At 43.8% G+C, this 27,606-nt stretch overlaps 1 protein-coding gene across 7 annotated transcripts in view; it reads right to left on the bottom strand.

Moving 5' to 3' along the window:
- atp11c (ATPase phospholipid transporting 11C) overlaps positions 1–27,606 on the bottom strand; it is a 169,999-nt gene that overhangs the window by 34,296 nt on the left and 108,097 nt on the right. For all 7 annotated transcript variants that reach the window (XR_011593599.1, XR_011593600.1, XM_070882889.1 and 4 more), the window contains exons 20-25: positions 22,262–22,436; positions 11,655–11,757; positions 10,394–10,539; positions 6,168–6,227; positions 5,715–5,842; positions 2,750–2,885 (exon numbers count right to left, since the gene is read on the bottom strand). Coding sequence is in view for 5 of the 7 variants with exons in the window: in XM_070882889.1 (XP_070738990.1) it covers positions 2,750–2,885; positions 5,715–5,842; positions 6,168–6,227; positions 10,394–10,539; positions 11,655–11,757; positions 22,262–22,436 (748 nt within the window). In the remaining 2 variants the exon portion in view is untranslated. The remainder of the gene's footprint in view (positions 1–2,749; positions 2,886–5,714; positions 5,843–6,167; positions 6,228–10,393; positions 10,540–11,654; positions 11,758–22,261; positions 22,437–27,606) is intronic.

Genomic DNA, 27,606 nt, shown 5'->3' with positions numbered 1-27,606 from the left:
CCAATGCATCCACTATTTCTAGGGCCACTTCCTTGAGCACTCTGGGATGCAGACTATCAGGCCCCAGGGATTTATCGGCATTCAATCCCATCAATTTCCCACCTAATAAGGATATCCTTCAGTTCCTCCTTCTCACTAGACCCACTGTCCCCTAGTACCTTCGAAAGTTTATTTGTATCTTCCTTCATGAAGACAGAACCGAAGTATTGGTTCAATTGGTCTGCCATTTCTTTGTTCCCCATTATAATTTCACCTGAATCCGACTGCAAGGGACCTACGTTTGTCTTTACTAATCTTTTTCTCTTCACATATTTATAGCAGCTTTTGCAGTCAGTTTTTATATTCCCTGCAAGCTTCCGCTCGTACTCTATTTCCCCCCTCTTAATTAAACCCTTAGTCCTCCTCTGTTGAATTCTAAATTTCTCCCAGTCCTCAGGTTCCTTGCTTTTTCTAGCCAATTTATATGCCTCTTCCTTGGCTTTAACACTATCCTTAATTTCCTTTGTTAGCCATGGTTGAGCCACCTTCCCAGTTTTATTTTTACTCCAGACGGATGTACATTTGCTGAAGTTCATCCATGTGATCTTTAAATGTTTGCCATTGCTTATCCACCGTCAACCCTTTTAGTATCGTTTGCCAGTCTATTCTAGCCAATTCACGCCTCATACCATCGAAGTTACCTTTCCTTCAGTTCAGGACTCTAGTTTCCGAATTAACTTTGTCACTCTCCATCTTAATAAGGAATTCTACTATATTATGGTCACTTTTCCCCAAGGGGCCTTGCACAACAAGATTGCTAATTAGTCCATTCTCATTACACAATACCCAGTCTCGGATGGCCAGCTCCTTGGTTGGTTCCGACATATTGGTCTAGAAAACCATCCCTAATACACTCCAGGAAATCCTCCTCCACCGCATTGCGACCAGTTAGGTTAGGCCAATCAATGTGTAGATTAAAGTAGCCCATGATTACTGCTGTACCTTTATTGCACACATTCCTTGTTTCTTGCTTGATGCTGTCCCCAATCTCACTACGACTATTTGGTGGTCTATACACAACACCCACTAGCTTTTTCAGCCCTTTGGTATTCCGCAGCTCCACCCATACCAATTCCACATCATCCAGGCTAATGTCCTTCCTTACAATTGCATTGATTTCATCTTTAACCAGCAACGCCACCCCACCTCCTTTTCCTTTCTGTCTATCCTTCCTAAATGCTGAATACCCTTGGATGTTGAGTTCCCAGCCTTGGTCTCCCTGGAGCTATGTCTCCATGATGGCAATCACATTGTATCCGTTAATTGCTATCTGCGCAGTTAATTCATCCACCTTATTCCGAATACTCCACGCTTTGAGGCACAGAGCCTTCAGGCTTATTTTTTTTTTTAAAAACACATTTTGTCCCTTTAGAATTTTGTCGTAATGCGGCCCTTTTTGTTTTTTGCCTTGGGTTTCTCTGCCCTCCACTTTTACTATTCTCCTTTCTATATTTGGCTTCTGCCTCCTTTTTATTTCCCTCCGTCTCCCTGCATAGGTTCCCATCCCCCTGCCATATTAGTTTAACTCCTCCCCAACAGCACTAGCAAACACTCTTCCTAGGATATTGGTTCCGGTCCTACCCAGGTACAGACTGTCCAGTTTGTACTGGTCCCACCTCCCCCAGGAATATGAATCGCTCCCTTCTGCACCACTCCTCAAGCCACGTATTCATCTGAGCTATCCTGCGATTCCTACTCTGACGAGCAGTAGTAATTCTGAGATTACTACTTTTGAGGTCCTACTTTTTAAATTTAGCTCCTAAAATTCGCCTCGTAGAACCTCATCCCGTTTTTTACCTAGGTCATTGGTACCTATATGCACCACGACAACTGGCTGTTCACCCTCCCTTTTCAGAATGTCCTGCACCCGGTGGAAATAGGCGGTCTTAGTTATGCTGCGAATGTGTGGTCGATAGCTCATTTCAGGGTCAAATATGACATCAAGGTTGCAAACAGTGTGGTTCACCCTCAGATAGATGTTGGGTAGAGGGATGGAGTCAGTGGCTAGGGAACAGAGTTTGTGGCGGGGACTGAAAACAATGGCTTCGGTCTTCCCAATATTCAATTGGAGAAAATTTCTGCTCATTCAGAACTGGAGGTTGGACAAGCAGTCTGACAATTGAGAGACCGTGGGGGGGTCGAGAGAAGTGGTGGTGAGGTCGAGCTGGGTGTCATCAGCGTACATGTGGAAATTGACTCCGTGTTTTCGGATGATTGTAAAGGAGAAATAGGAGGGGGCCAAGGATAGATCCTTGGAGGATACCAGAGGTAACGATGTGGGGGCGGGAAGAGAAGCCGCTGCTGGTGATTCTCTGTCTTCATTACAAGTTGCCATGAGAAGGAAATATTTTTTTTTCGGCATGTTTCTGCACTGACCTCCTCCTGAATGGAACACATTTATATATTTGCTGTTTACGGGATCTGGCTGTGCAAAAAGTGGCTGCTGTATTTGCCTATATAACAGCAATTGCACCAAAATAATTAATTGTACGTTACGTACTTGGGAACAGTTCTGAAACACCTGATAAATGCAAGTCTTTCTTTGAGTACCAAGTAAATACAATGAAAATAATACAAATTATTTAATGAATACAGCAAGATAGCCACTTGGTTTCTGAGTATTTTGAAACAGATACCCTTATTCAAAGACTGTTTTAAATGATCAAAGTTGACAAAATTAAATCAGTAATGAAAATACTTGTGTACTGACCTGACCATTCTCTGTAAGGGTTGAATTGTCGTAGAGGAAATAAGCCCCAAAGAAAAATACCAGCCCATTAAACAGCCCCAGAAATGTCCAATAAAGGAAAGGTTTCCACTGTAGCAATGCATTATTGGCAATATTCCTGTACAAAATACAAAAAAGAGATTTCATAGACATGGCACATTTATACAGGTACTACGATTTCAGGTCGCTTAATGTATGGACAGAAAATGTAAGGGCATAAATTGCATACATTTATGTTATCTGTACTTACGTGAGTAGTGACTAAAATGGTTACAAAGACAATGATTCTTATTAATACAAATCAGATTATCTGAACGTACTTGGGCTGTGAACATTGCTCCGAGATGTGTTTTCTTCAAAACAGTAGCACAACTGCTAACAAACATATAACTGATACAGCACCAGCCCCCCTGAAGTGCGCAACCACACACTTCCTGAGGTTAGGGATGCGGCGAAAAATAAAACAAAAGTCATTGAGCTATAGAAGAACTTCTTTAAGAAATCTGAACAGTTATCAAAGAGCCTGCTCATACATTTTCATTCCAATTTAAATTTACAACAGTAGTGGTGCAAATTCACCACAAAGCAGTAGTAAGAAACCAGTGACACTTGCTTTGCTTTAACTCTACTACAGCCATGAATACTGAACAAAATGATGCTCCATACTGTGCCAGTTCCAATGGACACTATCCTAAAATCCAGTGCCTCAAGACATGCACTGAAATCAGTATCTACCTCCAAATAACAAATAGTATTTATGTAGCACCTTTAATATAGTAAAAAGGCCCAAGGCACTTTGCAAGAGTGTTATCAAGAATAATTTGACACCGAGCCACATAAGGATATTTGGGCAGGTGACCAAAAGCTTAAAGTCATATCCCTCAATGAAGTCCTGCCTATAGACAGATATGAAGGCTTAGGCTTTCCAGTGCCATCCCCGCTGGTTTTCAGGTGAATCTAGGTTGGAAAGGCCTGGAAATGTGGGCCAGTTATATTAAACTGCAGGACACATTGCTGACTCACTTTGAATGCTGAACGGACACCTGTTAAGCCCAGCACCTAATGGCCCGGAATTTGCAGTCAGGATGACAGCGAACTGACAGCACTCTCCTTTGACAGTCATTCCACCTTTGAAACAGACCTCAACTTCGGGATTTGGTGCTTACACAGGCGGAAATCCTGACATTGCGGTCTACCATTCACTGCTCCTACACAGGCTGTGCAGCCCCAGCAACCCCCCCCCACCCCCCCAACCAACCCCCCAAACACAGAGCTGGCAATCTGTGTAATAACCCAAATTATTGACACGGGCGAAAAAACTTTGGCTCTTCCGCAGTTAAATTCACCGCGAAAAGTTAGGCCCAAAGGGATTGGGGGAAACTGGGGCTTTGACAACATTATTACTGATAAACAAATGTTAAGGGCCTGGAAAACTAATTTAAATTTTGTGTAGTGTGAAATTTGTCCATTTTAATCAAAATTAAAATTAAGAATTTAAAAAAAGGTTTAAAATGTTTTTTTTAAAGTTAGTCCATTTTTATTTCAGGTTTGCCTTTCTCCCCAAGTGAATGTCCCAATCTTTATGTTTTGCTCTCCCAATATATTTTAAAAGTTAGAATTTTAAGAGCTTACTCACTTCCTCCACTCAATTCTGCATTTTTATTGGCCGCTTAGACAGCTTGTTGCGTCACAGTAGCCCGCACTAGGGGATCCCCACTATATTTGAATTGAATGTCGGAAAACCCGAAGATCTCGACACAGAGATTGCGAGATCCTTGTGCGAAGCATATTTTGCTTCGCCACTGACCGCAAATTCCGGGCCAATGTTTAAAGGATGGGAGACAGGGGGTGGGGGTGGGGGGAGATCTGAAATGTGAATTCAAGGAATGGTCCAGTACAAACATTCTCACAGCTCAGGAGCAGCATCAAAAATGTTGACAATATTTGCCGGATTTTCTTTTTCTCGGTAGCTCAACGGCTGCCCCTCCCTCCCGTCTCCACACCTAATCTGGCAATGCTTTCTAGGAGAGCCCAGGAAGTCCTTTTCCAGCATACAAATTACCCTGGGGACCAGAAATAGTGGGCATCCCCTGGGGTGGATGGAAGTCTCTCTCTTTCTACCCCCGCCCCTCCCCACCACACACAATGTAAAACCGCAGCAGAAATGGCAAATTCTGAGTACCACAACGCAAGCACATGATACATGGCATAGCACCTACAAGGAGCTTCTCCAGTAAGTACAGGCTGATTGTCCAGAGACAATTGCTCCCTTGAACTGCAGAAGGAAGCTCTTTAAAAATGAATGGAAAAATCCTGCTGGACGTCTACCTCATCAAAGACATAACCAGGCTAGGTGAGATAGCAGCTTCAGAGGCAAGTCTGGGGTGGCACAAGAGGTAAACATAATCATATGAGAGAGCGAGCTTGATAAGAGTGTGAGAGAGAGAGAGAGAGAGAGAGAGAGAGAGAGAGAGTGTGATAGATGCGCGCGCACGTGTTCTATGCTTCCTTCGCCATGGAAAGGCAAAAAATTAGGTTACCCTCCCTCCCTCCCCACAGCGGCTGTGTCTATGTTCCTCTCCACTGAATCAGTGAATCTCCCAATTAAACTTTTCAAATTGAGGGGATATCACAAACTAGAATCATAACATGAAGTTAATTCAGTGAAATTAAAATACTAGAACAAGAATTTTTACTTAACCGCCACCTTTAGGGAGTGAATGGGGCAACACCCTTTCTACGTATTCCAAATTGTGAGTGCGCTTGGGAAAAAAAGCACAGCAATTCTACCAAGAGTAGTCCAACAGGTTTTGTGGGTTTTCCAGTCTTTATTGCCCTGTAGCTGCCACATCACAGTACAATACTTGTTTTGGCAACTGCAGCTCCAGCAAACTGCATCAGAGTACTCCAGTGTTAATTCTTTAATAGGTAGAGATTTATTACTCACCTGTAGAGGGCGGGGTCTTTTCGCAGCATTTCAATGCTTACATGCTGTTCCAGCAGACCATAGAACAAGATTGGCAGAGAAGTGAAGCAGATATTATAAAATGTGAGATAAGTTGCATCATAGAGAGGCTTATGGGAAGAAAGAGAAACAAAATGTATTTGAGTGTAAAATTCCACAACTGAAGTAATACTTTTTTTTTTAAAATCAAGCAAACTAAATTGCTCAGTTTTAATTTTGCAGTCCACAGGAGGGAATGGGAAAGAGGAGAAAAAAAAAAAGATTTAGTTTATTGTTCAACTTGAAGAAATGTGAAGTGGCACCCCAATTTAGGTTTAAGTTGAGAACCTCAGTTCCCAGCCACTACTGCCTCCCAGAAGGTCAAGGACAAGCTTACAAATCATAGGCACCTACCACTAATCGGTAACGCAGACCGATAGGGAGAGCAATACCAACCTGCTGAGAAAATCCACAGAAGAACTGGTACAAAAACTGAGGTAAGATGAAGCAAAGATTCTGTAAAAGAAAATAACATCAAATAAACTTAGGCAATTCACAAAGACAAGCACCGTGGGACATTTGACTACGTTAAAAGCCCTATATAAATGAAAGTTGTTGTTTTTCAGTCTAGCTCATGGTTTCATTGAAAAGCCATTAAGTTCCCCCATCACAGCATTCAAGATTACAAAAATTGTTTTGTTTTTTTCCCAAACCTAAGTCAAGAGCTATTTGTACAAAAATCAGATCAGTGAATGATACTGGAATATGCAATCAACAATTATTTCATTGGACAGCATTTAGTATTCAAATGCAAAAGACTGCTGGGCAGGTTCAGGAAAGCTCTCTAGAATGGGCAATTTTGTTCATCTTCAGCTCACGCACAGCGACGCTGAAAGAAATCCCACTACAGGTTAGACCTCTCTGGTCTAGGATTCTCTGGTTCGGAAACATCCGTGGTGTGGCTTCGGCATCGGTTTCCCGCGCTTCCTGGCTCTCAGTGATCGGTGCACAACCGCTGCTTTGCATGGGTGGCGTCCCGGCTTCCCGCGGTTACTGGCTCTAAGCGTTCATTGCTGCGGAGAGAGCAAGGCCAGAGTTTTGCAGTCTGAGCCGGAGCGTGGCGTTCAGGAGCCCGGGCGCTGTCTGCAGGTAAGCCTTGGCTTGGCGTGACCTCCCATGGTTCAGAAAATTCTCTGTTCCGGCTCCTGTCAGGTCCCGAGGGTGCTGGACCAGAGAGGTCCAACCTGTGTTATTAGTGACAAAGCTAACCCAAAACTAGTAAATTCCTAAATCACTATTTTACACAACCAGAACAATGTAAATACTATCTGTGCTCGTCCCGACATCTCATTCATCCCTGCTTTTCATTCCCCTTCCCTATTCTCCAACCGATAAATTCAATTTTATATTCCCCCCACCCCACTATTCTAAAATCACTTAGCTTTTCAGTTCATCTTGGACACAAGGCAAGATTTTTACAAAAAGATTTTAACCACTTGTAAAAGGTCATAAGCCCACATTCTAAAAGTTGACCTGGTTTTGAAAAGCATGCCCAAACCTGGAAGGGTTACTGTTGGCAATGCTCGGATGAGTAAAGATGTCTATCAGCCATGGCTCAGTGGGTAGTACTCGTGCCTCTGAGTCAGAGGTTGTTTGCTCAAACCCCACCCCAGGGACTCGAGCACATAATCCAGACTGACCGTCTTTCGAACCGAGGCACCAACTTCCTCCTCAGGTGGATGTAAACAATCCCACGGCACTATTTGAAGAGCAGGAGAGTTCTCCCTGGTGTCGTGGTCAGCATTTATCCCTCAACTAACACTGGTCCGAGGTAGGTAGGGGAAGGGAGGGTGTCAGGCGGCCGAGGTAAAAAAAATGGGGGAGGGGGGGTGTCAGGTGGCACAGAGGTAAAGGGGGGAGGGGAAAGAGGTGTCAGGTGGCCGAGGCGAGGGTAGATTGGGCGGGCGGCCGCGGCGGAGGTGGTGAGCGGGGGGGGCAGAGTTCGGGCCGGAGGTCGGCTGCTGAGGCAGCGGGGGGAGGTTGGGCGGCAGAGGCTGGTGAGTCCGGATTTTGGAACATTTTCCGGTTTCCAGATGACCCCACCACGGATTGACCTGGTGTCCCAATTCCGGAACATTCCAAATTTCAGAACTCCGGATTTCAGACGCTCAAATTGTACTTGATCATTATCCAGCTGATCTCTGTTGGATACGCAAACCACAGGTCACGAGTTCAAATTCTGCCATGACAAGTTGTAAGATTGAATTCAATAAATCTGGCATTTGTACGCTAGGGCCAGAAAAATAATCGTGAAAGCTGCCAGATTGCTATAAAAACCCAACTGGTTCACTAATGTCTGTCAGAGAAGGAGGTCGGTCATCTCTACCCTGTCTGGTCTATAAATGACTCCAGTCCCACACCACAGGGTTGACTCAATGTCTCTGAAGTAGACAATCACTACATACAAAGTTTAATAATACTTTTAATTGATGAATTGCTCAGCGATGTATCATGATAAAGAATGAGTCAATCTCAGTCTAGTCAACCCTGCAAAGTCTTCCTCACTAACATTTAGTAACTGGTTAAGCAACATCCTGACATACTTGTACTGAACATTGAATGATATCTAAACAGGCATATTCCTCCACCACCTTCTCTGGGTGTGCCCTGCCCCACCACCTTCAGCTGATTCATGAATGACCCTCCCTCCGTCATTAGATCAGGAGTTGAGTGGTTAGCTGATGATTACACTCCCATTCACAAATCATCCAATAATGAAGCTGTCCATACTAGCCGACAGCAGGAACTGGACAGCATCCAGGTGAGAGCTGACAAGTGGCAGGTAACATTTGTGCCACAGGCAATGGCCAGCTTAAACAAGTAAAAGCCCAACTACCGTCTGCCCAACCATCAATAGCACCACCACTGCCAAGTGCTCCACCATTAACATATTGGGGGTCACCTTTGATCGGAAGCTTAACTGGTCCAGCCACATCAACACTGAGGCTGTAAGAGCAGGGTAGAGGCCGGGTACTCTGCAACAAATGGCTTACCTACTGACCCTTCAAAGCTTCTCCACCATCTATAAGACTTAGGTCAGGAGTATGACAGTACGCACCACCAGCAATCCCACTCAGCCGGCTTTTCAATGCAGAAACTGCGCATGCGCGGTATCTTGAATTGGCGGCTCAGCCCCTTATAGGGGCCACATAGCAGCAAAACAAATGACAGGGAACACGGCTCACCACTTGACTAGATAGGTGTCAGTGCAACAAAATTCTACTGAATTCAATGTGTAGCCCCTCCACAACCAACACACTGTGCGTGCAGCATTTAATAGCTACATGCCTCAGAGGCAGGAAGCAAAGGGTAATGGTTGATGGGTGTTTTTGTGACTGGAAGGCTGTATCCAGTGGAGTTCCGCAGGGCTCAGTGTTGAGTCCCCTGCTTTTTGTGGTATACATCAATAACCTGGACTTGAATGCAGGGGGCATGATTAAGAAGTTTGCAGATGACTCTAAAATAGGTTGTGTGGTTGATAAAGAAGAAAGCAAGCTGTGGACTGCAGGAAGATATCAATTAACTCGTCAGGTGGGCGGAACAGTGGCAAATGGAATTCAATTGGAAAGATGTGATTGCACTGGAAAAGGGTGCAGAGGAGATTTACAAGAACGTTGCCTGGACTGGAGAATTTTGGCTATGAGGAAAGATTGGAGATGCTGGGTCTGTTTTCTTTGGAACAGAGGAGGCTGAGGTGAGACCTGATTGAGGTGTGTAAAATTATGAGGGGCCTGGAACGAGTGTATAAGAAGGACCTGTTTCCCTTGGCAGAGGGGTCAACAACCAGGGGGCATAGATTTAAAGTAATTGTGGGGAGGTTTAGAGGAGATACGAGGGAAATTTCTTCACCCAGAGGGTGGTGGGGGTCTGGAACTCACTGCCTGAAAGGGTGGTAGAGGCAGAAACCCTCACCACATTTAAAACATACTTGGATTGGCACCTGAAGTGCCGTAAGCTACAGGGTTACGGACCAAGAGCTGGAAAGTGGCATTAGGCTGGATAGCTCTTGGTCGTCCGGCAGGGACACGATGGGCCGAAATGGCCTCCTTCCGTGGCGTAAATTTTTATGATTCTATGATACACTGTAGCAACTCACCAAGCTAACTTCGACAGCGCCTCCGTTCCCTATGACCTCTCACCAGCTAGAAGGACAAGACCAGCAATGTCATGGGATCATCTGCCTCACCTACCCACCCCAAAATTCTCTTTCCAAGACACCCACCATCCTTACTTGGACATATAGTTCTATTGCTTCATAGCAGCTGGATTAATATCCTTAAATTCCCACCCCAACACCATCGTGACATCACCATCAGCGGTAGTTCAAGAAGGTGACGCATCTCCACCTCAGCAAACTTGTCAGTGCTACCCACATTCCAATAACTTTTTAAGTGTGCGTGTGTGAAAGTTGGGCAAGGACACTTGGGTGAGGTTCTAGAGGCCAAGTGTCGTGTGTTGAATCAGAGAATCAAGGAGACCATGCTTCTGGAAGGGCAAGGGAGGAAAAGTATTGACATCAATGGGGCTGGGGGGGGGGGGGGAAGGCAAAATAAAAATATAAGTAGAAAAAAAAAAATACGGTTACATAAACATTCATTTGTTTACCATCATGAAAGGCATACCTTGTAAAAGAAATATTGCACAAGATGTGCTATCCGAATGTAGTACAAATGTCCATGAGCAAGCAGAAGCTTCTGCAGGTGCTTAAACTTTGGTATTGCATAATCACTATTTCTTGCTGCTTGGCGGCCCTCTTTGCCTTTTAAACCTGAAATAAATGAAAGGAAGACCATTTAAAATTATTCAAGATATGTATGGACCATCACTTAATGAGAAAACAGAGTAAAATAAAAGTTGCATATTCCTGCTGGCTACTTAGAGGCCAGCTTCAAAGCATGCCGTATACCTGCTGCAGAGCAACACTTTGGGACAGGCAAAATAGGTTATCCACCTGACCATCCATAGGTGTTCCAAACCAGAGATAATCTGAATATCATTGCAAAGATAACAAGGACAAACTCAAGGGAAAGAGAACTCAAATGTTATAAATGCAATGGGATAGAAATTCGTTGGGGATACCGTTCCTCGTGAGGGTCGGATCAGTGGCGCTAAAGGGTTAGCTCGGCAACGTCAGTATGCCGGTACCGGCGGCGCAAAGGAAAACCGCCCAGGAGCGTTGAACCGATGTACAATGCCCCCCGATATTGACCCGCTTTCAAAATTAGTTTTGTGCTGAACCCATAGTACCCCGTAGTGTGCCCGCCAGAGAAAGCTGGCGTGCAGAGCTGTCCCGGCGGCAGTGAGGGAAGGAATGACTGCATGCGGCAAGTGCGATTGTTTTTTTTTCTTTTTGCTATTTAACTTTATTTGGGGTGAGTAATGTATAGGGAATGTTTTTTGTTCCGATTCTTTTTTTCTTTGCAGAGAGGCCTCTCTTGGGGCGCTACGAAGCTGGCTCTTTAGCAACGGATATTCAGTTGCTCATCCGGCCTAGCGGCCTAAGATAAGTGTGGAACACTTCCCTTAGTGCTCCACTTCACTGTCAGGGCACAGCTGCTGAATTTTTTGGCCGCCGACGCAAACAATCATCCCAGGAAGCAATCTAGTGAACCTCCATTGCACCCCCTTCTAAAAAGGCACAAATATCTTTCCTTTGGCAAGACCAAAATATCCAGAATATCCCAGTAATTGGCTTGAATAGAGTTGCTCGCTGGAGTAAGACTATTGCTTAAGTGGAGAGGATACAAAGGCACCTCAAAACTTCGATGTTCACAATAATCTTAGTGAAAATGTACAGATGAAGTACGAGTTATTTATGAATAACATTACCAACTAATGATCGCTCTCATAGCATTATTCCGACTCCAAAACAGGTTTTCTTACCAATCCCAACATGTGCCTCGAGAACCATACTGACATCGTTTGCACCATCACCAATTGCTAAAGTTATAGGATGGTCCTTTGTGTTCTTCACCATTTTTACAATCTAATGAAGAAAAAGAATATAAGGCACTTTTAAGCTGGCCCAAACCATTTCTGGCACCAGTACATGTTTCACTGTGTTATCAAAGCACTGTGTATTTGGGGGCCAAAAATGCACAATTTACATAGTAAATAGTATGATACAAATTGTGGTCTCACGCAACCATAATCACCAATAGCTCTTCAAAGCTACGGGGTGAAATTAGTCTTTGGCAGTAGCACGGAACATTGATTAGACAAATCAAATTGGCCAAGGTAGCCTTGAGGAAGAGTTCATAAGAGTGTATCCGAGATGGTTTCCTTGAACAGTACGTTGTGTAACTAACCAGGGAGCAGGCTATCTTGGATCTGGTACTATGTAATGAGACAGGATTAATAAATTATCTCATAGTAAAGGATCCTCTAGGAAAAAGAGTAGCATGGTTGAATTTCAAATTCAGTTGGACGGTGAGCAGGTTGGATTTCAAACCAGTGTCCTGATCTTAAATAAAGGCAATTACAAAGGTATGAAGGTAGAGTTGGCTAAAGTGGACTGGGAAAATAGATTAAAGTGTAAGATGGTTGCTAAGCAGTGGCAGACACGAGATATATCATAACTCTAAACAAAAATATATTTCAGTGAGAAGGAAGGACTTTGAGAAGGGAGAACCATCCCTGGTTAACTAAGGAAGTAAAGGATGGCATCAAATTGAAAACAATTCCACACAAAGTGGCCAAGATTAGAGGGAGGCCAGAGGATGAGGACATTTTTTTTAAATCAGCAAAGGACGACGAAAAAAAATTATAAAGAGAGGGAAGATAGAGTATGCGAGTAAACTAGCAAGAAATATAAAAACAGATAGCAAAAGCTTCTACAGGTATATAAAAAGGAAGAAAGTAGCTAAAGTAAACGTTGGTCCCTTAGAGGATGAGACTGGGGAATTAATATTGGAGAACAGGGAAATGGCAGAGACTTTAAACAAATATTTTGTATCGTTCTTCACAGTAGAAGACACTAAAAACATCCAATAATAGGTAATCAAGGGGCTATAGGAAGGAACTTAAAACAATCACGATCACTAAAGAAAAAGTACTCGGTAAAATAATGGGATTAAAGGTGGACAAGGCCCCTGGACCCGATGGCCTGCATCCTAGGGTCTTAAAGGAAGTGGCTGCAGAGATAGTGGATGCATTGGTTGTAATCTACCAAAATTCCCTGGATTCTGGAGAGGTCCCAGCGGATTGGAAAATCGCAAATGTAACGTCCCTATTTAAAAAAGGAAGGCAGACAGAAAGCAGGAAACTATAGACCAGTTAGCCTAACATCTGTCTTTGGTAAAATGCTGGAATCCATTATTAAGGAAGCAGTAGCAGGATATTTGGAAACGCATAATACAGTCAAACAGAGTCAACATGGTTTTATGAAAGGGAAATCATGTTTGACAAATTTGCTAGAGTTCTTTGAGGATGTAACGAGCAGGGTGGATAAGGGGGAACAAGTGGATGTAGTTTATTTGGATTTCCAGAAGGCATTCGATAAGGTGCCACATAAGAGATTACTGCACAAGATACGAGCTCATAGGGTTGGCGGTACTGTATTAGCATGGATAACAGATTGGCTAACTAACAGAAAACAGAGTGTGGGGATAAATGGGTGATTTTCTGGTTGGCAAACAGTAATTAGTGGGGTTCCAGGGCCTCAACTATTTACAATCTATATTAATGACTTGGATGAAGGGACTGAGTGTAATGTAGCCAAGTTTGCTGATGATACAAAGATGGGTGGGAAAGCAAGTTGTGAGGAGAGGGGACACAAAAAATCTACAGAGATATAGACAGGCAAACATTTGACAGATGGATATAATATATGGGAGAATGTGAGCTTATCCATTTTGACAGGAAAAATAAAAAAGCAAATTATTTAAATTGAGAGAAACTACAAAATGCTGCAGTACAGATGGACCTGGGGATCCTTGTGCATGAAACACAAAAAGTTAGTATGCAGGGACAGCAAATAGAATGTTAGCCTTTATTGCAAGGGGGATAGAGTATAAAAGCAGAGAAGTCCTGCTACAACTGTACAGGGTATTGATGAGGCCACACCGAGAGTACTGTGTACAGTTTTGGTCTCATTATTTAAGGAAGGATATACTTGCATTGGAGGTAGTTCAGAGAAGGTTCACCAGGTTGATTCCGGAGATGAGGGGGGTTGACTTAAGAAGAACGGATAAGCAGGTTTGGCCTATGCTCATTGGAGTTTAGAATGAGAGGTGATCTTGTTGAAACATACAAGATACTGAGGGGGCTCGACAAGGTAGATGCAGAGAGGATGTTTCCACGCGTGGGGCATCTAGAACTGGGGGCATAGTTTAAGAATAAGGGGTCGCCCATTTAGAATTGAGATGAGGAGGAATTTCTTCTCAGAGTCGTAGATCTGTGGAATTCTCTACCCCAGAGAGCTGTGGAGGCTGGGTCATTGAACATATTTAAGGTGGAGATAGACAGATTTTTGAGCGATAAGGGAGTGAAGGGTTATGGGGAGCGGGCAGGGAAGTGGAGCTGAGTCCAGGATCAGATCAACCATGATCTTATTAAATGGTGGTGCAGGCTCGAGGGGCCAAATGGCCTACTCCTGCTCCTATTTCTTTTGTTCTTATGAAACAGGTGATAACCAATTGGTAGCCCGTTTTACACTCCGTCTGCTTTACTTTTCCACTGAAGTAAATAGGGTGTGGTGTAAAACAGCCTATCAACTGGTTCTCACCTGCTTTGGTCTTCAGCCGAAGACCAATTTCACCCCCATATTACATATTAGTAGCCAGTTTTTTTTTTAAGTTCCTGGAATCAAAACTACTTGTTTCAGTTATATATCATCTTGAACATAGGAATATGTCCCAAAGCACTTCACAGAGGTATAATAAAAAAGGATGTTGAACCAAAAGAGAGATTAGGAGGTGACCAAAACCTTGGTTAAAAAGGTGGGTTTTACATAAGAACATAAGAATTAGGAACAGGAGTAGGCCATCTAGCCCCTTGAGCCTGCTCCGCCATTTAATAAGATCATGGCTGATCTGGACTCAGCTCCACTTACCCGCCCCCTCTCCCCGTAACCCTTAATTCCCTTATTGCTTAAAAATCTATATCTTTGACTTGAAAACATTCAATGAGCCAGCCTCAACTGCTTCCTTGGGCAGAGAATTCCACTGATTCACAACCCTCTGGGAGAAGAAATTCTTTCTCAACTCGGTTTTAAATTGGCTCCTCCGTATTTTGAGGCTGTGCCCCCTAGTTCTAGTCTCCCTCACCAATGGAAACAACCTCTCTGCCTCTATCTTGTCTATCCCTTTCATGATTTTAAATGCTTCTATAAGATCACCCCTCATCCTTCTGAACTCCAATGAGTAAAGACCCAGTCTACTCAATCTATCATCATAAGGTAACCCCCTCATTTCTCGAATCAGCCTAGTGAATCGTCTCTGTACCCCTTCCAAAGCTAGTATATCCTTCCTTAAGTAAGGTGACCAAAACTGCACGCAGTACTCCAGGTGCGGCCTCACCAATACCTTATACAGTTGCAGCAACACCACCCTGCTTTTGTACTCCATCCCTTTCGCAATGAAGGCCAACATTCCATTCGCCTTCCTGATTACCTGCTGCACCTGCAAACTAACCTTTTGAGATTCATGCACAAGGACCCCCAGGTCCCTCTGCACCACAGCATGTTGTAATTTCTCCCCATTCAAATAATATTCCCTTTTACTGTTTTTATTCCCCAAGGTGGATGACCTCACACTTTCCGACATTGTATTCCATCTGCCAAACCTTAGCCCATTCGCTTAACCTATCCAAATCTCCTTGCAGCCTGAGTCCTCTACACAACCCGCTTTCCCACTAATCTTAGTGTCATCTGCAAATTTTGTTCCACTACACTCTGTCCCCTCCTCTAGGTCATCTATGTATATTGTAAACAGTTGTGGTCCCAACACCGATCCCTGTGGCACACCACTAACCACTGATTTCCAACCGGAAAAGGACCCATTTATCCCGACTCTCTGCTTTCTGTTAGCCAGCCAATTCTCTATCCATGCTAATACATTTCCTCTGACTCCGCGTACCTTTATCTTCTGCAGTAACCTTTTGTGTGGCACCTTATCGAATGCCTTTTGGAAATCTAAATACACCACATCCATCGGTACACCTCTATCCACCATGCTCGTTATATCCCCAAAGAATTCCAGTAAGTTAGTTAAACATGATTTCCCTTTCATGAATCCATGCTGCGTCTGCTTGATTGCACTATTCCTATCCAGATGTCCCGCTATTTCTTCCTTAATGATAGTTTCAAGCATTTTCCCCACTACAGATGTTAAACTAACCGGCCTATAGTTACCTGCCTTTTGCCTGCCCCCTTTTTTTAAACAGAGGCGTTACATTAGCTGCTCTCCAATCCGCTGGTACCGCCCCAGAGTCCAGAGAATTTTGGTAGATTATAACAAATGCATCTGCTATAACTTCCGCCATCTCTTTTAATACCCTGGGATGCATTTCATCAGGACCAGGGGACTTGTCTACCTTGAGTCCCATTAGTCTGTCCAGCACTACCTCCCTAGTGATAGTGATCATCTCAAGGTCCTCCCTTCCCACATTCCTATGACCAGCAATTTTTGGCATGGTTTTTGTGTCTTCCACTGTGAAGACGGAAGCAAAATAATTGTTTAAGGTCTCAGCCATTTCTACATTTCCCATTATTAAATCCCCCTTTTCATCTTCTAAGGGACCAACATTTACTTTAGTCACTCTTTTCCGTTTTATATATCTGTAAAAGCTTTTACTATCTGTTTTTATGTTTTGCGCAAGTTTACCTTCGTAATCTATCTTCCCTTTTAAGGCATGTATTATAAACCCTCAAACAGTGGGAGTGAGATAGAGGAGCAAATATGTAGGCAAATTGCTGTGAAGTCCAAAAACCATAGGGCAGTAATAGTAGGGGATTTTAACTATCCTAATATCGATTGGGACAAATTTAGTGTGAAGGGTAGAGAGGGTGCGGAATTCTTGAAATGCATTCAAGAGAACTTTTTTTAGTCAGTATGTAGCAAGCCCAACACAAGAGGGGGTGGTCTTGGATTTAGTTTTGGGGAATGAAGCTGGGCAGGTTGAAGGGGTATTAGTGAGAGAGCACTTGGGTGCCAGTAACCATAATTCAATCAGATTCAAGTTGGTTATGGATAAGGACAAGGATAGGAATAAAAGTTCTGAATTGGGGAAAAGCTAATTTTGCTAAGTTAAGGAGTGTTTTGGTCTTAGTGGACTGGAAACAACTACTTGTGGGTAAATCAGTGTCAGAACAGTGGGAGGCATTCAAGGAGGAGATCTGGAAGGCTCAGGCCAAACATGTGCCCTTAAAGAAAAAGGCTGGGAAAAATAATTCGAGAGCCCCCTGGATGTCTAGGGACTTACAGGGGAGGATTAAGGAAAAAAGGGACGCTTATGTCATATACCAACGGCTAAATACTATAGAATCTTTGGAGGAATATAGAAAGTTAAGAGGCAAAATTAAAAAGGATATTAGGAATGCTAAGAGAGAGCACGAGAAATTCTTGGCCAGTAAAATTAAGGAAAACCCCAAGATGTTCTATAAATATATTAAGAGTAAGAGGGTAACTAAGGAAAGGGTAGGGCCTATTAGAGACCACGAGGTTAATCTTTGCGTGGAGGCGGAAGATGTTGGTAAGGTTCTTAACGAATACTTTGCATCTGTTTTCACAAAGGAAAGGGGCAATGCAGATACTGCTATCGAGGAGGAGTGTGATATTCTGGATGAAATAAATATAGAGAGAGAGGAAGTATTAAGGGGTTTAGCAGCTTTGAAAGTAGATAAGTCCCCAGGCCCGGATGAAATGCATCCCAGGCTGTTGAGCGAAGTAAAAGAGAAATAGCAGAGACTTGACTATCATTTTCCAGTCCGCTTTGGATCTGGGCATGATGCCGGAGGATTGAAGGACTGCTAATGTAGTACCCTTGTTTAAGAAGATAGGGATAGGCCGAGTAAGTACAGGCCTGTCAGCCTAACCTCAGTGGTGGGAAAATTATTGGAAAATATCCTGAAAGACAGGATAAATCTATATTTGGAAAGGCAAGGATTATTTAGGGACAGTCAGCACAGATTTGTTAAGGGAAGATTGTGTTTGACTAACCTGGTTGAATTTTTTGAGGAAGTAACCAAGAGGGTCGATGAGGATAGTGCGTTTGATGTAGTATATATGGACTTTAGTAAGGCTTTTCATAAGGTCCCACATGGTAGACTGGTCATGAAGGTTAAAGCCCATGAAATACAGGGCAAAGTGGCAAGTTGGATCCAAAATCGGCTTGGAGGTAGGAAGCAAAGGGTAATGATTGATGGATGTGTGACCGGAAGGATGTTTCTAGTGGGGTTCCGCAGGACTCATTCCTGGGTCCCTTGCTTTTTGTGGTATATATCAACGATTTAGATTTGAATATAGGGAGTATGAGTAAGAAGTTTGCAGACAACACTAAAATTGGCTGTGTGGTTGATAATGAAGAGGAAAGTCATGGGCTGCAGGAGGATATCAATCTACTGGTCAGGTGGGCAGAGCAGTGGCAAATGGAATTTAATTCAGAGAAGTGTGAGGTGATGCACTTTGGGAGTGAATAACTTTGGGTGAATAAGGAAAGGGTATACACATTAGGCCACTTAATAGTGTAGATGAACAAAGGGACCTTGGGAGTGCTTGTCCACAGATCCCTGAAAGTAGCAGGCCAGGTGGATAAGGTGGTTAAGAAGGCATATGGAATGCTTGCCTTTATTGGTTGAGGCATAGAGTACAAGAGCAGGGAGGTATGCTTAAATTGTATAATACTTTGGTTAGGCCACAGCTGGAGTACTGTGTGCAGTTCTGGTTGCCGTATTATAGGAAGGATGTGATTGCACTAGGGAGGGTGCAGAGGAGATGTACTAGGATGCTGCCTGGAATGGAGAACCTTAGTTATGAGGACAGATTGGATAAGCTGGGTTTGTTCTCCTTGGAACAGAGGAGGTTGAGAGGAGATCTCATTGAGGTGTACAAAATATTGAGGGGCCTGGACATAGTGGATAATAAGGACCTATTTCCATTGGTGGAGGGGTCTATTACGAGGGGGCATAGTTTTAAGGCAGTTGGTGGAAGGTTTAGAGGGAATTTGAGGGGGGGGCTTCTTTACGCAGAGGGTTGTGGGGATCTGGAACTCGCTGCCTGGAAGAGTGATGGATGCAGAAACCCTCAGCACTTTTAAGAGATGGTTGGATGGGCACTTAAAGTGCAGTAACCTGCAGGGTTGCGGACCTAGAGCTGGTAATTGGGATTAGACTGGATGACCTTTTGTTGGACGGCGCAGATATAATGGTAAGTACTGCAGGGAATAGAATACAGCCAGGATGATCTCCTGGACTATTTTCGATCGCCTGGATGGGTCGGAGAGAAATTTTCCCAGATTTCTTTCTCCCTAAATTGGCCTGCATTTTTTCTGGTTTTTGCCTCTCCCAGCAGATCACATGGCTCTGGTTGGGGTGGAGTGTAGAATGTTTTAGTATAAGGGGTGTCGCAGTTGTGTGAGGCAGACTGGTTGGGCTGGGTGCTCTTTGCCTTTCCGTCATTGTTCATAGGTTCATATGTAACCTTTAGGGCTGCTGACCAAAGGCCGTGCGGCTCTTTGTCAGCCGGCGTGGACACGATGGGCCGAAATGGCCTCCTTCTGCGCTGTAAATTTCTATGTTTCTATGTGAAGGAGGACAGTTAAGTGGCGAGGAAGAGGGGCTTAGAGAGGGAATTCCAACTGGAGGGCTGGATGGCTGAAACCATAGCTGCCAATAATGGGGCAAAGGGGCAGGATGCACAGCAGTCCGGAAACAGAGGAGCAGAAAGTTTGGGGGTGGGAGGGTTTGTAGGGCTGGAGCAGGTTAGCGAGGAAAGGCTAGATCATAAAAGGGTGTAAACACAAGAATAAATCTGAGGCACTGGGGGTCCAAGAGCCAACGTAGATCAGCAAGAACAGGAGTCATCAGTAAACGGGACTTGGTGCGAGTTAGGATATGGGCAACAGAGTTTTGTTTGAGCTGAAAGTTCTGGTGGAGGATGGGAGGCCTTCCAGGAAAACACTGCAACAGTTAAGTCTAAAGGTGACAAAGGTATGGATAGCGGTTTTCAGTGGTATATAGGCTGAGCTTGGGGTAAAAATGGACGACATTAGAGAGGTGGAAGTCAGCAGTCTTTGTGATGGAGAGGATGAGAGTTTGAAAGCTAAAGTTCAGAATAGGATGCTGAGGTTGTGGCAGTCTGGTTCTGTCAGATAGTGGCAGGGAAGATGGATGGAGATATTGACAAGTGTAAGGAGTTTGAGCCAGAGGTCGCAGATTATGTTTTTGGCATTTTGGGAGAAACTGCGACCCAAGGCCATTGGACAAGTAGCCTGATAGCACAGAGGCAACGGAGGTGTTGAGAGAGGTGCTGGAGTTAAGAGTTGGTTGACATTATCCTACATGGATAACTTCAGTAATGGTTGATGTAACTGTATTGTAAATGGTTTCCTCTCGTCAGGCACTGTCCACCTCCCTTTCATACTGCCATCATGTCAGAAGCTGACCTCATGTCTGCAGAAAATGAACAGATGGTCTTGATCTTGGTGACAGAAGTCTTTTCATAGAAATGTTATATCAACCATTACTGAACTGATACTGATAATTGATAAATAGCAAAATTATTTATCTAGTAATCAATTGCAAATTTGCAGTAAACTAGCAATACTGATATCAGAAACAGTTTAATAGTCTTCAGTGAGCACTATTCACCGCTATTTAATATACAAATCCAGAATACACGACAAATGTCTTACCTTAGTTAAAAGTGGTAATGATTTAAGACAAAGTACATTAAAATAACACATTCAATAAGAGAGCAGAGACCCAGAGGAGAATGATTTTGACTTAATTGGCCCCTTTCAATAATGTGGCTAGCTTCCTTCCACATGGTCAAATTTGTGGCACAATCTGTCTTTTCATAAGCTGAAAAGGGACATTTAGAAAACAACTGCTGTTGAGAACAAAAGAGCTGAAGGTGGTCATGTGGAGGTGCTCTGAGCACAGGAAGAATGAATCACATTGTTCTAACTCAGCATCTTAAAGGATTGGCAGCCCTGGTAATTACCTGTGCCTGCCAGCATGCTGACCTTGCGCTGTGTGAGGGACTGCAGAAGTTAGATTACCCATTTCTGGCATGGGCTTTCTGTGGAAAATACATTGCACATGCATCAGGATTTGGGTCCAGTAAGGTGGGGGAAGCAGAATCATGAAGCGTGTCTAAAAGCTATATATATGCTGTAGCTTTGCAAGAACCCCAAGTTCTTCCCTGCCCTGTGTAAGAGCTTCATTCAGCAATCCCTTCAGTTTTTTGTTTTGACCGAGGCAGCTCTATGGTCATACAACAAAAGGGACTGTTTCTAAATTAACAACTCTTAATTATTGAGACAGAGGTAATTGTGGAGGAAAAAAAAACATGGGAGGTTCTCATACCAAAATTAGACAGTCTCTCATGAAATGTTGTAATCTGCATATATCAGGATATTAAAGCAGGCTTCAGAAAATGGAGACAGAATATACTAACAAGTTTTCCCTCAATAATGACATCAAAATCAGATTTGAAGGGTCTAGTGAGGTTACAACGAGCAAAGCTCCTACAAGGCTATAACGAGCAAAGCTGCTTTGCACCTCCATTAGATGAGGAACCTAACCCGGCTACATGTGAAGGATAAATGAAAAGACTAATTTTTTTTAAAATACTGATTTTGAACAGAAAAAAATAAATCATATAGCAATCTCCTGTGCTTTTGCTCACAATAGCACGAGAGTTAATGGGCAATGCATTATTCTGTGGCTAAGATACAGATGTGTTTAAACCATCTATGTCCCTTAAAGCTACAAAGTCCAACTGCTGAAAATAGGGACATCAAGATAAATTAGAGTTTGCCATTGTGAAAGAAGCTTAAAAATTGAGGTGTGTGTAAATGTCCAACTCCAGTATAGTGACTTCCCTTCTATTTTTCTAGGCACGATATGTCAGATTCAAAATACTTATTAAAGGCTAGTAATTCCCTGTTGTGTTGCTCGTGGGTAGTCTGGGGTCTGGAACAAATTTGAGATGTTTGAGTGCTAACCTGGCCTGTGCCTTTAAGGCCACTGTTTAGAGCACCTTCACCCAGTACCGGAATACCTTCCAAGGTCAGTCTTTAACTGCTGTTTCATGACAGAAGTTTGCAGATTCTCAGATGTTTACAAATTACAGGTTTAAAACAAAACAGCATATATTTCTTCTTTTTTGGGTAACATATATAATATATATATATATATATTTTTAATGAGATGTATTGATACATGGGATAGATATAGAAAGAGGCATGGATACAGACAGAGACAGATGGATGGATTCACACATGGATAGACAGACATTAAACACACAAAAAAATAGTAGCCAGTATACCTGCGCTTTCTGCAATGGTGCCATACGACAACATAAAACAGCAGTACATCTCTGGCATATTTGCAACAACAGGTTTTTGTAGTTGCTCGTGCTTCCATCTTGGGTTGGTTTCATTATTAGTGACAGAGCAGCACCATCAATGATCAAGCCATATTCCTGCGTAGACGACCAACTTCTGCAACAGAAATGGATGCAGATTTTTTTTTATCAATGTGATTTTTTAGTAGAAAAGTTCACACCTACACCTGTATAACATTCGACTGTGAAATGACCAGATCAATGTAATTTGTTGCAGTACAGATGTTCTGCCACTAGATGCCAGCACACTTTAAACACTGAGTGCATACTAGAGAGCAATTACTATATGCATTCTAATTGGATCATCACTACAGATGTTGATATTCAAACACACCTAGGTGATTAAATGTTGATTGCACAATATATAAAAGTGAGGAAAACAAACTTATATAGCGCTTTTAACATAGTAAGACGTCCCGAGATGCTTCACAGGGCGTGATCAGCTACATAAAGAGATACCACAGGTTGGACCTCCTTTATCCGGAACTCCCTTATCCGGCACCACCCCTCGTCCGGGGGCACATGCGCAGAACACGGCCGACCTCCACCTCGACTTTGCCCGCTGGGGCCACGCCGACACTCGGCCCACTGACACTTCGGGCCCGCCCGGGGCACCGACCTCCCCCGCCGCCACCCCACCTTGGGCAGACCTCCCTTTATCCGGCAAAATCCCTTAGTCGACACAGGGCAGGTCCCAAGGATGCCAGATAAGGGAGGTTCAACCTGTAGTACAAAAGCAAAATACTGCGGGTGCTGGAATCTGGAATTAAAAACAGAAAATGCTGGAAATCTCAGCGGGTCTGACAGCATCTGTGGAAAGAAAGCAGAGTTTTAACATTTTTAGGGGTCGTTGACCCTTCAGAACTGGAGAGTGTTCGGAGAGAACAGATTCTTAACAAGCACTGAAAGGGGGAGGGGAAGGAAAAACAAAAGGGAAGGTCTGTGATAGGGTGGAAGACAGGAGAGATTAGAGACACAAAAGGATGATGGGCCAAATTGAAATGGTAATGCCAGGAGTTAGAAACACATTAGTCAAGAATCCCATATAAAGAGATATTAGGACAGGTGACCAAAAGCTTGGTCAAAGAGATAGATTTTAAGGAGCGACTAAAGCAGAAAAGTGGTAGAATGGCAGAGAGGTGCAGGGAGAGAATTCCAGAGCTTGGAGCCCAGGCAGCTGAAGGCACGGCTGCCAATGGCGGATTGAAGGAAGAGTTGGGGATCCAGCAGTTGCGTAACAGTAGGGAGCATTTATCTAACAGTGACCATAATATGACTGAATTCAATGTTAGGTTTGAAAAGGAGAAATGTAACAGTTACCAAGATTCTAGATTTTGGTAAGGCTAACTTTAACAGCAGAGACAGAGACTGATGACAGCAAACTGGTCAAAATTGTTGTTGGGTAAAACTACAGATGAACAACAGGAGGTGTTCAAAAAAAGAGCTTGGCTTAATAAAGGACCAATATATATCCCGAAGAGGCAAGAACTCCACTTACCAAATGAAAGAGCTAGGGTCGACAGAAGAGGTGAGGAACAACACACAACTTAAAGGAAAGAGCATACAAATGTGCAAAGAACAGTGTAGATCCAGGGAATAGGAGAGATATCGAGAATAGCAAAGGAAGGCCAAAAAACAGGTAGCAAGGAGCTGCAAAAAGGAATATGACAAAAAACTTGCAAAGGATATTAAAATTAACAGAGAAACCTTTTACAATTATGCAAGAAGAAAAAGGGTCGTCAAAGGTAAGGTGGACCGTTTTAAAAACAGCTGCGGGTAATAATGCAAATTAAAATAAGGAAACTGCAGACTTGTTGAGTAATTGTGTCAGTCTTCACAGGAGAGGAAGAGGATAACATAGCTGACATTCCAGGGAAACTAATAATGAATCAAGGACTGGAACTAATTAAGGTTGATGTAAACAAGAAAGTAGTATTAGAAAAAATTAATGCCACTTAAGATGGACAAATCCCCAGGACCTGATAGTTTCCACACTGAGGTTTAAAAGGAAGTAGGTGAGGAAATTGCAGATGCTTTAGCCATGATCTTCCAACGCTCTCTCGATTCAGGAATTGTCCCTTTAGATTGGAAGATTGCAAATGTAACTCCATTCTTAAAGAAAGGTGACAAACCAGAAAAGTATTGACTTGTTAGTCTCACATCTGTTGTGTGGAATCTATAATTAAGGACAGTGACTGAGCACTTGGAGAAATTTGAGCTGTTAGAAAGAAAGACTTGCATTTATATAGCACCTTTCACGATCGCAGGACATCCCAAATCGTTTAACAGCCAATTTTGAAGTATAGTCACTGTTGTAATGTAGGAAACATGGTAGTCAATTTCCACAAACAGCAATGATGAGATTATCTGTTTTTTAATGATGCTGACTAGGACACTGAGGAGAACTCTCCTGCTCTTTTTCGAAATAGTGCCACGGGATCTTTTACGTCCACCTGGGAGAAAAGATGGGGCCTCAGTTTAACATCACATGTGACAGAACTCCCTCAGCATTGCATTAGAGTGTCAGTCTAAATTTTTGTGCTCAAGTCGCTGGAGTGGGACTTGAACCAACAACTTTCTGACTCAGAGGCGAGAGTTCTACCAACTGAGCCACGGTTGACGAGAGCGCCAACGTGGATTTGTAAAGGTTAGACCGTGTCCAACGAACCTAATTAATTATTTTTTTAAGTAACTAAAGTAGTAGATAAGGGAATGTTTATCTGTAGTTTATATGGACTTCCGGAAGGCATTTGGTAAGATTCGACATAAGAGACTGTGAGCTAAAATTAAAGCTCATGGAATTGGAGGCAAAGTATAGACCTAATAAGGAGATTGGTTAGGCAGAAGAAGGTAGAGAGTTGGAATAATGGGTATGTACTCGAATTGGAAGGAAATGACTTAGTGGTGTCCCACAAGGATCTGTGCTGGGGCCTCAACTATTCACTATCTTTATTAATGACTTGGATAACACAATAGAGAGCCATATATCCAAGTTTGCCAATTGGTGGTACAGGTTGCACCTCCCTTATCCAGAACCCTTGGGACCTGGCCTGTTCTGGATAAGGGATTTTTCTGCACGAGGGGCGGTCACGTTAAATTGGATGGTACAGGTACTGAGCAAAGGGATATCGGGTCTGGCTGGCTTGGGTCTGAGAGTGCGGCAGAGAGATCATGGGGGGTTGGGAGGAGGAGGGCGGTGGATCGTGGGGTCAGGCGAGCGATTGCGGGAGTCGGCAGCGAGTATGGACTTCAATTTGTTCACATCGGAGTTCTGCGCATGCGTTATCCGGTGGCTGGGAATGGTTCTGGACGAGGGGTGGTTCCGGATAAGGGAGTTCTGGATAAGGGAGGTTCAACCTGTATACTAAGTAGCGTAGACAGAAGCATAAAATTACAAAGAGACATTGATTAAGTGAGCGGGCAAAACTGTGGCAGATGGATTTCAATGTAGACTAATTTGAATTCATCTGTTTTGGACCAAAAATGGATAGTTCAGAGTATTATTTAAATGGTGGAAAGCTAGGAACATTGGGAGGTCCAGAGATTTGGGGGTCCATGTACACAGATCATTAAAATGTAATGGTCAGGTACAAAAAATAATCCAAAAGCCTAATAGAATGTTAGCCTTGAAACTAGAGGGCTAGAATATAAAGGGGAGGTATTTTTTCTACAGCTATACAAAGCCCTGGTTAGACCACACCTGGAGTACTGCATACAGTCCTGAACATCTCAACTTAAAAGGATATACTGACCTTGGAAGGAGTGCAGCGCAGAATGTTACCAGTTACCAAGGGTTAGATTATGAGGAGAGATTACAAAAATAGGCGAATATAGGAAGTTACATGATTGAGGGTTTTAGGATTTTGAAAGGAATTGAAAGAGAAATTTCCGCTGGTGGGGTAGTTTATGACAAGAGGACATAACGTTAAATTTAGAACCAGTCCATTCAGGAGAGAAGTTAGGAAACACTTCTTCATGCAAAGGATGGTAGAAATGTAGAACTCTCTCCCACAAATAGCAGCAGATGCTAGCTCAATTACTAATTTTAAACCACAGATGTTTGCTCGCCAATGGTACGAAGGAATATGGAGCCAAGGCAGGTGGATGGAGTTAGGATACAGATTAGCCATGATCTCACTGAATGGCAAAACAGGCCCAAGGCGCTGAACAGCCAACTCCTCTTCCTGTGTTCTTAATATAACAAGGTGATACTCCCCGCTCATTGAGAAGGTTCAAAAAGATTTCCATTTATATAGTGCCTCAGGATGTGCCAAAGCTCTTCACAGACAATTAAGTGCTTTCCAAGTGTAGTCACTGTTGTATAATGTGGGAAATGTGGCAGCTAATTTACGCACAGCAAGGTCCCACAAACAGCAATGAGATAATAGAAACATAGAAAATAGGTGTAGTAGGAGGCCATTCGGCCCTTCGAGCCTGCACCGCCATTCAATGAGGTCATGGCTGAACATGCAACTTCAGTACCCCATTTCTGCTTTCTCACCATACCCCTTGATTCCCCCTAGTAGTAAGGACTACATCTAACTCCTTTTTGAATATATTTAGTGAATTGGCCTCAACAACTTTCTGTGGTACAGAATTCCACAGGTTCACCACTCTCTGGGCCAAGTTTCGGGCCGCGCAACCTGGACGCCCGTAATTCGCGCCAGAAAGTGCGCCTAAAAAAAACTTACCTATTCTCCGGCTCCCTGCAGGCCCTCTGGAGCTGGGCGCGGCGCAGCACGAGCTGTGGGGGGGCGGAGCCAGGGCCCTACGCTGAAAACAGTGCTGGGACCTCTGCACATGCACGCTACAGTGGGCGCGCATGTGCAGTAGCTCCAGGCGCCCAAAACTGTGGGAGGGGCCCGAAGCACGTAGCGCCTAGCCCTGGCCGAATGGCCTCACTGGGGCTGTGTGAATAAGGCTCCTCCAACCGACCGGACCAGACCTCCGCGACCCCCCCCGGACCTCCGCGACTCTCTCTCCCCCACCCCCTCCCCCTCGGACCTCCGCGACCCACCCGAGACCCAACGCCACTTACCTGTAAATCCAGCCCGAGGTCTTGGGCCCGGCCATTCAGCCTCCTCCTTTCCCTTCCCCCTCTCTCCCGTCCTCCTCTCCTCCCTCCTTCACTTCTCCCTCCTCCTCTCCCCACCCCACCCTCCTTCTCTCCCTCCCACCCTCCCCCCTCCTTCGCCACCCCACCCCTCCCCAACCCCTCCTTCCCCACCCCCCCGCTCCTTCCCCACCCCCTCACCCCCTCCTTCCCC

This window comes from Pristiophorus japonicus, chromosome 6 (assembly GCF_044704955.1).
Source record: "Pristiophorus japonicus isolate sPriJap1 chromosome 6, sPriJap1.hap1, whole genome shotgun sequence".
NCBI classification, from domain to species: Eukaryota; Metazoa; Chordata; class Chondrichthyes; family Pristiophoridae; genus Pristiophorus; species Pristiophorus japonicus.
Note: the sequence above shows the minus strand (reverse complement) of the source record. Positions and strands in the feature narration are given on the sequence as shown.